The sequence below is a fragment of the Arachis ipaensis genome, chromosome B5 (genome assembly GCF_059453495.1).
Source record: "Arachis ipaensis isolate K30076 ecotype BB chromosome B5, ASM5945349v1, whole genome shotgun sequence".
NCBI classification, from domain to species: domain Eukaryota; kingdom Viridiplantae; phylum Streptophyta; class Magnoliopsida; order Fabales; family Fabaceae; genus Arachis; species Arachis ipaensis.
Genome location: NC_142440.1, coordinates 151805578 through 151818579, shown reverse-complemented (window position 1 = coordinate 151818579; position 13002 = coordinate 151805578). Strand labels below are relative to the sequence as shown.

At 26.3% G+C, this 13002-nt stretch overlaps 1 protein-coding gene across 2 annotated transcripts; it reads left to right on the top strand.

The window, feature by feature from the left end:
• The first annotated feature begins 880 nt into the window (after positions 1-880).
• On the top strand, positions 881-12935 carry LOC107641345 (lupeol synthase). 2 transcript variants are annotated; one of them, XM_088487774.1, is made up of 18 exons: positions 881-973; positions 1098-1343; positions 3001-3186; positions 3736-3825; positions 4159-4356; positions 6261-6345; positions 6423-6589; positions 6985-7173; positions 7264-7377; positions 7507-7626; positions 7750-7872; positions 8465-8620; positions 9522-9568; positions 9704-9847; positions 10091-10268; positions 11168-11248; positions 12533-12616; positions 12702-12935. In XM_088487774.1, exons 2-18 carry the CDS (start codon positions 1149-1151, stop codon positions 12810-12812), a joined length of 2268 nt encoding a protein of 755 aa, XP_088343900.1. In that variant the 5' UTR covers positions 881-973; positions 1098-1148; the 3' UTR covers positions 12813-12935. The 2 variants fall into 2 exon arrangements, with proteins under 2 accessions (XP_088343900.1, XP_088343901.1); XM_088487775.1 differs by having other exon boundaries at positions 894-1000.
• Positions 12936-13002: the final 67 nt, after the last annotated feature.

The window sequence follows — 13002 nt, the reverse complement described above, 5'->3', positions numbered from 1 at the left end:
CATTTTTACGAGATTTCATATATCTGCTCTTTATACTATTTTTATACTATTTTTAATCAATCACTAACTCTACAGTGTACTAGTTAAATTGTTTTTTTTTTTTTTTGTGACTAGTTAAATTATTAATTGATCTGTGTAGACCCAATTATACATGCATGTGATAAAAATCCACGGATATATAGTTTATTAAATATGTTGACCATGTCACCAAAAAAAGCTATGTTGACCAAAAGAAAAAAAAAGGGTTAAATATTCTGGTAAACAATATTATATTGGTGACAAAGTGGTCAAGTTTCGCAAAAGTGAGTTCCTTGCGGAAGTGGTTAGAAAAAGAACTCTCAAAAAGTCACAAGAAATTATAATTAAGTCAATATATGCCAGCATACCAGATTACCAGGATCTCCACGTGTTATTTCCATATCTATTATTAATATTTAATACTATCAAAAACATACCATATAATATAATATGCATATCTAAAAACTCTCACATGCTAAATATATATAACCAACGAATTATAATTTAAATGGCATTATTTTTCATCCTTTTGCGTATATACTGTATAGTACATAAAGTTATTCTCATAAAATTACTTTTTTTTAAAAAACTTAAAAACAGATAGAAAAAAAATAAAAATAATTATATTTTTAACTTATTTTTTGTATAAGAGTTTTTTTAAATTTGTTTAAACTTTTACATAATTTTTTTATTTTTTATTTATTTTATATTATTTTTTAAAAGAGATAATAAAAATTAAAAATCCAGATTTTTCAATTATTAAAATTCTAATTTGATGTCATAAAATTATATATTCTATAAATTTAAGCAAAAAGCTAAGAAAGAGGCACATAAATAGATTTCTCTTATAGATACATAGTCTAAGAATCAAAATTTAATTATTTCACTCTGTTGCATAGTGTAGTGTATATTATATAAAGCTACATACTCTGTGGTTTCATCAAAAGAGGTAGCAGCCATATGATCCAAGTTACTCTCATCGGTATATTCCCAAACCCTCGCTACTACTCTAGTAGTTACATATATAATAAGTTGATAGAAGGAATGTTAGATTCTGATTATTTGTTTGTGTTGGACAGAGGAAGAAGTAAAAAGAGATCAAACAAAAACAGAAACATACAGAGTTGAAGATGTGGAAGTTGAAGATAGCAGAAGGAGGAAAGAACTTGGTTTCAGTGAACAACTTCATAGGAAGACAACATTGGGAATTCGATCCAAATGCAGGAACACCACAAGAACGTGCTGAGGTTGAAAGGCTACGCCAAGAGTTCACTAAAAATAAATTTTCCATCAAACAAAGTTCTGACCTCTTAATGAGGATGCAGGTATATAATTTTTCAATGGTTTCAACTTCTATGTCCGAAAAAGTTAGAGTTCGATTCTTGTTTGTTGTGTATTCCTTATCCATCCCTTATCCATACATCATGCCAAAACTCCATCTTCAATTTGCATTGTAGCCCTTCAAAAGAATACATCGGCAAGTATACGAAACCAATTCCAAATAAGCCCATAATGGAACAACTTAATTAATTATAAATATAGTGATTAATTTTATTTATTTATGATTTAAAATATTGGTTATTAAATATTTCACCACATTCAAATTAGGAGGAGATACGTTCAGTATCATTGCAATGTGAATCACGGAAACTGATTCAATTAGTTTCCGTCTCTTCACCCTCCTTTCCTCTTCAAATGTCTAAAACATGATAAATCAAAAAATATATTCAGAACCATCCAATTTACAAAGAAAATAAACATCCTAATACCTAAAATAAGCACCATTCACATAGAAATTTTGGATTTACCCGTAGGCATTTGGCTGATTTTTTGTTGGAACCATCCTAATTCCTAGCATTGTTGTTCTTTAAATTATTACATGGAAAACCACTTCCTTCCACAACTCACATTGCACTTTGTTCAACCACCACCACTTAAAAAGTAGCATTATATTCTTTAATGATTCATTTGTGAGAAAAATATATTTTATACAGTTATTTTTTATGGTTGATTCTTAATTTATATAAAATTTACATATTTTTTTTATTTTTTTATTTATTTTATACTAAAATCATTCTTTTAAAAATAATAAAGATCAAATTCTAAAATATTTTTGTTATAATATTTTTTATATAATATCATGAACCTACTTATTTCAAATATTTAAATAAATAAAAAATACACATAAATAATTACTTATCTAAATATCAGCAGATCATATATTATGTAAAATACTTTTCATGTTTATTACTGTATCAAATTTGAAATAATAATAAATATATAATCAAGATAGTAATGCATTACAAAAATGCTATTTGCAATTTAAAATTAACTACTAAAATAGGTATTTTGTATTTTAATACATATTCTACACAAATAATTAATTTTGGTGGTTGATTTTAGTGTACACCTAACATGAGTGAATGCGCATTATATTTCAATTAAAATTTTTAGCTTATTTTTATAAATAACAAATTTCATGAATTATATGTAATAAATGATATTTTTTAAAAAATATACCAAATCTATTCCATGTCCCTATTATTACTATAGAAAAGCTTTCAAGTATAAGGCAGTAGGAATAAGTAGATATATATATTAAAGGAAAAGTCTAGGTTCAGCAACTTTGTTAAATTATAGCCAGTATGTAATCAGTAAAGAAAAGTGAGCTATTGGATGAAATTTTACACCAATTTCACACCATTAAAACTATTATTGATGATTATTTGATGGCTACAAATTACAAAAATTGTTGACCCTAGCATTCCTCTATATTAAATATGATAAATAAGAAAGAATGAAAGAAGAAACTGCCAAATCAAGTATTATTCTTTTTCTTTTTTTTCTGCCAACTTCACATTTATAATAATAACCAATTATTGCTATATATGACTCACTTGATCACTTCACTTATGAGTTATGACTCTGGTCATGGGGTGGTTGAGTATTGACAAAAATTGAAATGCATTTAACCGGTGGCAGCTCAGAAAAGAGAACAGATGTGGACCAATACCAGAAGCAGTGAAAGTGGGAGAAGAAGAGAAAATAACACAAGAAGCATTGATTACAACAATGAGAAGATCTCTCACTTTCTTTTCTTCTATTCAAGCACATGATGGTCATTGGCCTGCTGAATCTGCTGGCCCTTTATTTTTCCTTCAACCTTTGGTGAGCTTTAGAATTTTAATACTACAATTTTAGCCTTTATATATGCTATACAAAGTTTTCATTTTGGTAGAGATATAATTATTTATGTTGTCTTCTTTTATCAATTTAAATTTGTAGGATGAGTAATTTTATGACATGCTATTACAGTTCTATATCCAAAAGATCTAAAGTTCGATTTTAGTGAATTCCAAAAGTAAAAAAAAAAAAGATAAAGCAAATAAAGAAAAATATCTATACAAAAATTAAACAAATTTAAAAGAGACTCTTTCTTGAAGGAGAGTGTTAGAAATATAATTATTCATATTGTCTCTTCCTATCAATTTAAATTTTTGGAATGAATAATTTTATGACACATATATATACATTATTTTTTATATTTATTAATAATTATGTCACTTTTCTAGGTAAGTGCTGGCATTACATTTGATCATGTTTGGTAATCTTATTTATTTTTGAGATGATATCATATAAATATATATGCATGGATGTTAAGGAGCATTTTTTAGCTTTACTTATTGATTTAATTGACCATGATTATCATGTGTGCAGGTAATGGCATTATATATTACAGGATCCCTTGATGTTGTTTTAGGAGCAGAACACAAGAAAGAAATTATTCGTTATTTGTATAATCACCAGGTAGCTACTCTTCTATACACTACTTCTTCACCATTTCCATGCATGGGATATTTATATTAAAGATATAATATAAAATTTATGTAATTTTTTTAATACTCCAAAAAAAGCTCTATAATTATTTCCTTTAAATCGTTAATTACTTTTTTCTATAAGTTAAAATTTTAAAATGTAACTAAACAAATATCTTTATAAAAATATGTTTTTGACATCTTAGTTAGAGCAGGTTTTTTTGTTAAAGAAACATGTCCATTTAATTTAAATTGGCTAGAAGTGAAAAGATGAATAACCAATAAAATTATTGGTTGGCATTTTCCATGACAATTAATGAGACAGAACAAAGATGGTGGTTGGGGGTTCCATATAGAGGGACACAGCACAATGTTTGGATCAGCATTGAGTTACATTGCATTAAGAATACTTGGAGAAGAACTTGAAGATCATGAAGACATGCCAATGGCCAGAGCCAGAAAATGGATTCTTGACCATGGTGGTTTAGTGGCTATTCCTTCATGGGGAAAGTTCTGGGTCTCGGTAAACTTATTAACTATTATTTTTCTATTATATTGAGTTACTTTAAATTTTAATAGTTTAGTCAAGTGAATGTTCATTTTAGCCGTTAATAATGTATATGTGCTTCATTTTACATCTTGAATAAGTAAATTATTTTTTTCTGTCTAAAATAAGTATTTATTTAAAGAAGTAGTGTTGTAAAGACAAAATTTTTAATTTAACTATACTCCTATTGATCGAACTTGTAACAGGAGTGAGGGGGGTTGTCCTGAAAAAGAGAATGTTAAAAGAAAGAAGATAAGTATAAAAAATTAACTTTTAATTAGATAATAGGGTAAAGTATTAAATTGGTCTTTTACGTTTGGACGTAATTCTATTTTGGTTCTTAAGGTTTGAAGTATCTTATTAGAATCCAAAAAAGTTTCATTTAGTTTCAATGTAGTTCCATTGTGAGGTCAAAGTTAAATAATTAACGGAATGTCCTTAATGACAGCAGTATAAAAATAAGATCGATAATCTGGAAAACAAGTATAAGCTCCAAAGACACAAAATCATCCGTGGATGTTTCAATACATTTATTTATCATTCTTCTTACAATTTAAATGAAATATTTTCTATGAAACTAAGGAGAATGATAAATAAATGTATTGATATATCCACGGTTGATTTTGTATCTTTGAAGCTTATACTTATTCTCTAAATTATTGACTTTGTTCTTATACTGCTGTAATGTAGGATATTCCATTAATTATTTAATTTTGATCTCATGATGGGACTAAATTAAAACTAAATGAACACTTTAAACCTTAAGAACCAAAATAGGATTACGGCCAAACATAAGAGACTAATGTAATACTTCATCCTATATAATATTAGTTTTATATTATAACATTATTTTTTAACATTTATGTTTTGTAGAATTTAGGATTAGAATTTATGGCTAATTTAAAATTTAAAATTTACTTAAGGTTTAAAGTGACGGCGATGAGAAGTAAAGTTGTGGTGTTGGGAGAAAAAATAACAAAAGAATGAGAGAAGAAATGATGCATATAAAGATAAAGTGATAATTTAAAATTTTAGTTGATATTGATTATTGAACGAAAAATAGTTGGTTTTATAATTGTCGTTGGACTCTGAAAAAAACAGTGCTAGGACATGTTAACGTTATAACCATTAAACCTTAAAAAAATACTAGGAAGAGTAGTTTTGCCCGTTCAATTTAGTTTATCTAAAATAAAAATATTTTTAATTAATTATCTTATTAATTTATGTTAATAACTTAATATAATAAATTTTTTATACTTATTTTGAATCCGTGGGAAAGTAACAATTTTATTTTTAATGTTATGAGCTAGTGATTCAAATCAACCAATTTAAGGATTCATTATTAACTTGAATATCCTTTTTGATATCAAGTTATAAATAATCAAAACAGTAATATTAAAAAGATAAAAAAAAACCGTTCAAACGTATTTTATTTAGTATTTATTAATTTTAGTAATAATTAATAAATGTTAAATAAGATAAATTTTAACTGTTTTTCACTAATATTTTTGTTATTAAATATTTTCGTAATTAAAAATATGTTATAGTATTCCCAGAATTTATTATTTTTATAATTATTTTTATCTATTAACCCATTTTGTTATTTTAATAATTCAATAATATATTTTATTCTATATTTTTAAATATTAATAATTAATTGATGAATAAAAATAATAAATTCTGATGATTTTTTAGTATTTTTAAATAATCAATTATTGCTAAAATTATAATAAAGAGTAAATATTGTGATTTCTATTTTAATAATATCATTTTTATATAATTTTATTATATTTTTAATAAATATATAAAATATAAGAATAGACACAAAAAAAATATTAAAAATAAGAGTAATAATATGTTAATTTGATTTATTGGTGAAGGTACTTGGAGTTTATGAGTGGTCAGGATGCAATCCACTTCCACCAGAGTTCTGGCTTGTTCCCAATTTCATCTCTATTCACCCAGGTATATATATAATTTATTATTCTCTTTTCTTTTTTATTTTTGGTACTACCATTTAGTTTGCTTGTTAATTGTGGCAGGGAATATGTTATGCTACTGTCGCTTGGTTTATATGCCAATGTCATATTTATATGGAAAGAAGTTTGTGGGTCCTGTCACCAATTTAATCAGATCTTTGAGAGAAGAAATGTACAATAAACCTTATCATCAAATCAACTGGAATAAAGCTCGAAATTGTGTTGCTAAGGTTCATTCAATATTTATTTAATTTCTAATCATGATTAATACTCATTTAATTATTCTGCTTTGTGTTATACATGCAATTAGGTACTGTTTATTTTTAGAGGGTATTGAGACTGAAACTAAGAAATTGAACTTAATATTGTGTTCGACCGCTAAAGACTGAAATTAAAATTTTAATTTTAAAATACAAAATTTTAATTTTTTTAATATTTTCTAGAAAATAAGAGCACAAAAAATTAAAAATTTAATAGTATTTTTTTAAAAAAAATATTTTTATTTAATTTTTCAAATTTTATTATTCCTCAAATTTTATATTTATCTTAAATTATACTCATTAATCTAATATATTTATATCCCTAATTAATGTTATAATGACATATACATGATACAAATATATAGGAGGATTTGTATTATCCACATCCTTTAATCCAAGATATGTTATGGGGATTTCTTCATCACGTGGGAGAGCCTTTGCTGAATTCTTGGCCCTTTTCTAAGCTTAGACAAAAAGCATTAGAAATTGCAATTAGTCATGTCAGATATGAGGATGAGAATAGTAGATACCTTTGCATTGGAAGTGTAGAGAAGGTAATAAATAAAATAATCTTATATTTTATTCATTTACAATAATCTTATATGATCAATTGAAGCAAATGAAAATCATGATATATAATGCAGGTTTTGTGTTTGATTGCGCGTTGGGTTGAAGATCCTAATTCGGAAGCATACAAACTCCATTTAGCTCGAATTCCTGATTATTTTTGGCTCGCCGAAGATGGCTTGAAAATTCAAGTAATTATTGCTTTTTTAAAATAATTTTGTTTAATTATACAACAAGATGTAAAATATAAAAAAGTTTTTTACGCTAAATGAAATAAAAAAAATTAGTAATTAATAATTGTTCTTCAAAATGATATGTAGAGTTTTGGTAGTCAAATGTGGGATGCAGCATTTGCTATACAAGCAATACTTGCTTGTAATTTAAGTGAAGAGTATGGACCTACACTTAAAAAAGCTCACGATTTTGTCAAGGCTTCACAGGTACCAATTAATAACTATTAATTAATTAATTAATTAGTGTTTCTGCTTCATTATACATATCTATACTATATGATTTTTGAAACAATAATTACTATTAAAAGAGACTTTGATTTGAAATTGAAGGTTAGTGAAAACCCTAGTGGTGACTTCATGGGAATGTATAGACACATCTCAAAAGGTTCATGGACATTCTCAATGCATGACCAAGGTTGGCAAGTCTCTGATTGCACAGCTGAAGGATTACAGGTTCATACAAATTCTCTCCAAATTGACGAGTGTTAGGGCAGTAACTTTTGTGATTTATAGCTATCAAGTAACCATCAATGATATTTTTAATGGTGTGAGATTTTATCCGATAGTGCGGGATTATTCACTTTTCTTTTGCTAGTTACATACTTATATGCTGGCAAGAATTTAATAAAGTTATTGGACCTCTAAACTTTTTCTTTTTGTAATAGAATCAATCATTTATTTTTTGATTTGTAAATTTTTCCCGTGGTGGATAATTGAGTTATTATAAATTTTTGTTAGGTGAAAACTCAGGTGTAGTCGACTTCATGTGAAGTTGATAGCTGAGAGCTGTTAGATGATTTGACCGATTTGACTAAATTTTCATTTAACAGCTCTCAACTATCAACTTCACGTGAAGTCGACTGCACTTAAATTTCCACCTTTTTACTAATACAATAATATATGATTAGAGAAATGTTTAAATTTTATATTTATAGTGCATTAAAATTAAATTCATTTTATGATAAGTCTAATATCATGATAGTTTTTCCATTATGAACTAATTATTAATTAAATTTCTCTCACTTGCTACTAAATTTAATTACAGGCTGCGCTCTTATTGTCAAAAATGCCATCTGATCTAGTTGGAGAACAAATAGAATCAGAGAGATTCTATGATGCTGTTAATGTCATCCTTTCTCTACAGAGCAACAATGGTGGTTTTCCTGCTTGGGAACCTCAAAGAGCCTATCGATGGTTAGAGGTAAAAAAAAAAAAAAAAAAAAACACATACATACATATATATAGTTCCATTTTAATTAAGAAAATCTAGTTATATATATAAAGTAAAATTTTAATTTTAAGGGTTAGAGAAACCATCATGATTATATTATCTATGAAATATTATTTTATATATATCTCTATTGATTTATTTTGAGATTAGAGGTACCGAAATTTTATGTTCTGTGTTCTTCGAATATGTAGCATTTTTTTTTTCAAAATAATTATATTTTGATTTTTTTTTAAATAAATATTTAATTAACACATACTTTTAGAACATATATTAAGATTATTATTAATTGAAATTTTTAAAATTTATTTTATAATTTTTTTAATTAATAACCTTAACATATATTCTTAAAATTACAAGCATAAGACGCATGTTAGCCGAATTAGTAATTCAATTATGGAAAAAAAGTCTTTAAAGTTACGTTTATTTCTGAGAATTGAATAAGATAAGATACTGAGAATAAGACATATATGACAGAAATATAAAATTTTGTGTTCTTATATTCTGTTTAGTGATAAACTAGAATAAATTATGAAAATTTAATTTATTCTCATTTTTTTCATTCAAAAAATTTGAGACGAAAAATATAATAATAAAAAATATAATTATAAAAAAATTAACAAGAATAATAAAAAAATAAAAAATAAGTTGTGTTTCTTGTTAATATCTCTGTGTCCTTGTTAGACACAAAATACATTATTCTAGTGTTTCTGGATATATTATCTCTGTCTATGTCTACTCTCTCAAATATAATTTTGTTTCTCTATTATATTTCTGTCTTAGTGTTCTATTTCTGTAAACAAACGTAGCCTAATAAATCATATTAAAAACACTGTTTTAACTGGTGTGAGAAACTATTATTCGTGCATTGCAGAAATTCAATCCAACCGAATTCTTTGAAGATACTCTGATTGAGATGGAGTAAGACTATTACATACGTCGTTATTATTGTTAGAATTTTTAATTGAATGAAGTATTGTTTATTTAGCCTTATGTACAATCTTAATTACTTGGCACTTGTTATATATATGGTTCATGTTGTGAATGAAATAATAGGTATGTAGAATGCACAGGATCAGCAATGGAAGCATTGGCTCTATTTAGAAAGTTATATCCAAATCACAGAAGAAAAGAAATAAATCACTCCATTTCTAAAGCAATTCATTACATTGAAAACACACAAAATCCAGATGGCTCATGGTATTGTTGACTTTTGTAATTTTGTTGCTTTTTTTTTATTCAAATAACTGTCATCTTAACATGCATAATATATGCTATCTATCTTGTAATTAAATTTATAGTCGTAAAATACAAATACTTATTGAATTATAGAAATCATTAGAAGCTTTATTATAAATTAAAATTGACTATCTGTAAGGCCGTCGATAATCACGAATTTTCTGGTAATGTCATAACTAATTAATTAAGAAGTTATTTGTGTAGGTATGGTTGCTGGGGAATTTGTTATACCTATGGAACTTGGTTTGCTGTAAAGGGACTGAGAGCATGTGGAAAGAACTATCAAAACAGTGCTTCATTGCGCAAAGCATGTCAATTTTTGTTGTCAAAGCAGCTTCCTAACGGTGGTTGGAGTGAAAGTTATTTATCAAGCCAAAACAAGGTTTATATTTATTATTATTATTATTAGAGTAAATTGACAAATAAACCCTAAGAATTTACATTTTCAATAAATTAGTCCCTAAAAAAAATACCAATAAAGTTCTTCAGCATAATAAGGTAGTTTTAAATTAAGACCTTCTACTCTAATTATAGGGATTAATTTGAAGGTAGTGTGTCCATATTTACTATCCTAAAAGACTTTATTGATATTTTTTTTCTTAAGAATTAATCTGTTTGAAATGTAAATTCTTAGAGATTTATTTATTATTTTATTATTATTGTTGTTGTTGTTGTTAATTATGCTCTACAATACAAATTAAATATGAAAAAGTATAGGTAGACAATGAGAATATTAAACAATGTGAACAATAGATATATCGGATATTCAATTCAATAGGTATCCAAATGATTATATTCATTATTTTTAATTCGATTTACTCATGCACAATTAATAATGACTGGATATTCAATTCACTAGGTGTACAGATAGTTATCCTAATGTTAAGGTTTAGGAAGTAATTTAGAGGTGGAGTGTCTTTTTATTTTATTGGGTCAATCCTAAAGTCCATTATTCACATTATTTACAAAAATCATTGTCTACCTGCTAGCAAAACCCATTAAATATTAGAGTACAAAGAATCAAAGAAAAATAAATTGGGGGTAAATTGCGGTGGATTTCTTTAAGATTAGACGATAATGTGATTCATTTTGATTTATCATATGTAAATTGACCTTAAAAGAAAATTAGTATACCACATTTCCCAAAATATAAAGATTTCAAGTGTAATGTATGTGGTACAATTCAAACAAGATTAATATCATATTTTATGCATAAAAAATTTGTTGTGTCTATACATATTTTGATTTATCATAACATGTTTTTTTTTTGTTGACAAATAGGTGTATACAAATTTAGAAGGCAATCGTGCTAACGTGGTTCAAACTTCATGGGCTTTGCTATCCCTTATTGGTGCTGGACAGGTTAGTAATAATTAGCATATCTCCATATTCTTTATTCATAATTTTTGAGACTTTAAGGTCCAAATTAAATGGAAGGCTTGTTAAAAGATAGATTTAAATATTTTACCTAATAACAAATCTTGTTCTTGTGATTGATAAGGATAATAGGATAATATAACGTTGATGACCAAAAAGTTGAGAAAATAATAAACTGTTAGACAAAGAGAATACATGATATTAAAGACAGCATAAGGTAATTTTGATTTTTTTAAATAATTAATATATGCTTAATTCCCCAAAAGAGAAGTCAATGATACAAAGACTCCAAAAACAAAACATTCAAATAAAAGAGCTAAACAGTCATACGGTTTAAGATTCTGTAATATATACTCATAAAACTACTACTTCTAACCCACTCAAACCTTTAAGATTACTTAAAATAAATAAAACACCTCATATAACTCAAAATGGATTATTAATATAGAATAATTTTATAAAGAGTCACTAGAAAATTTTGAAATTTTTTATTAAAATAGGCCTAAAGATCCAAAGAAGATTACAATACTAAAATTAAACAAACTAGTCCGTCGCGGATTTAAACTAGTCTGCCACTAAACTAGCCAATGAATTGCTACATACATAAGGCGGAATTCGAACTTACTTAAGCGGACGAGTGAGCTGACCACTCGTCCAACCCATTGGGTTGTTGTTTTTGTTCATTAAATCTTGGTCCGTTTTTCCTTTCTTGGATTGAGTTCTTTTTCACTAGTTCCCAAATTTTATGGGCCTAACTCTACCATAGATTCATTCTGGTTCTCATAAGTGGTTTAATCAACAATATGACTCAAGTCCATAAAACAAAGTCAACAATATCATTGCATACATCATTTTTATCAAAGCTTTAGTCTTAATGAATTGGGCCTAGATACTTGAACAAGTATTGTTGTGGGTTTGCCCAATAGAATTTGGTGCTTGTTTGAAAAGAGGTTCCAATTCTAGTTAAAAAAAAAGAGGTTTGAATTAAAATGAAAAACTGAATTAGAGTTTGTTTTGTTTAAGGAATTTCTTTAACTACTATATAAAAATGCTCATAAGATTTTTAATTCTCTCATTAATATTTTCCTATTTGTATTGTCTTATTTATAAAATCTTGAAAACGAAATAAATTGAAAAAAAAAATGAAATTTTTTTGTATTGAAAAATAAAAACATAAATGAAACAATTATTCAATGAAACCGAACTTAGTTGCTGATTATGTTATTTGTTACTAATATATACTCTTAATGTTTGTTTAAAAATAAAAAGGCTGAAATTGATCCAACACCCATACATCGTGGAATAAAGTTACTAATCAATTCACAAATGGAAGATGGAGACTTTCCTCAGCAGGTAATTAATTTTCATTAAACTAATTTAGTTACAATTAAAAACACTTAACATCTTATATGTATGTTTATCCATTAAAAAAATACAGGAAACTACAGGAGTGTTTATGAGGAATTGTATTCTAAATTACGCATCGTATCGAAACATATTTCCCATATGGGCGTTGGGAGAATATCGTCGCCGAGTTCTATATGTATAAGCATGAAGATGATGAAGAATATAATCAAATCCAATAATTATGTGATTGCCTTTAAATTAAAGTAAAAATTATATATTTCACGTGTATATATGTGGTGCAAATGTGTAGTCCTTTCTTAATAAACATCTCATCTATGTTGTAAATGAAACTACTATATATAAAAAAGATACGAGCTTTACTAAGAAAAAAT

Bases quoted from the DNA above. Each gene is read 5' to 3' on its own strand.
- LOC107641345 (XM_088487774.1), top strand. From the start codon at position 1,149: ATGTGGAAGTTGAAGATAGCAGAAGGAGGAAAGAACTTGGTTTCAGTG. The intron at 3,187-3,735 runs GTGAGCTTTAGA...TCATGTGTGCAG, and splicing joins TATTTTTCCTTCAACCTTTG to GTAATGGCATTATATATTAC. The intron at 7,627-7,749 runs GTACCAATTAAT...TTGAAATTGAAG, and splicing joins ATTTTGTCAAGGCTTCACAG to GTTAGTGAAAACCCTAGTGG.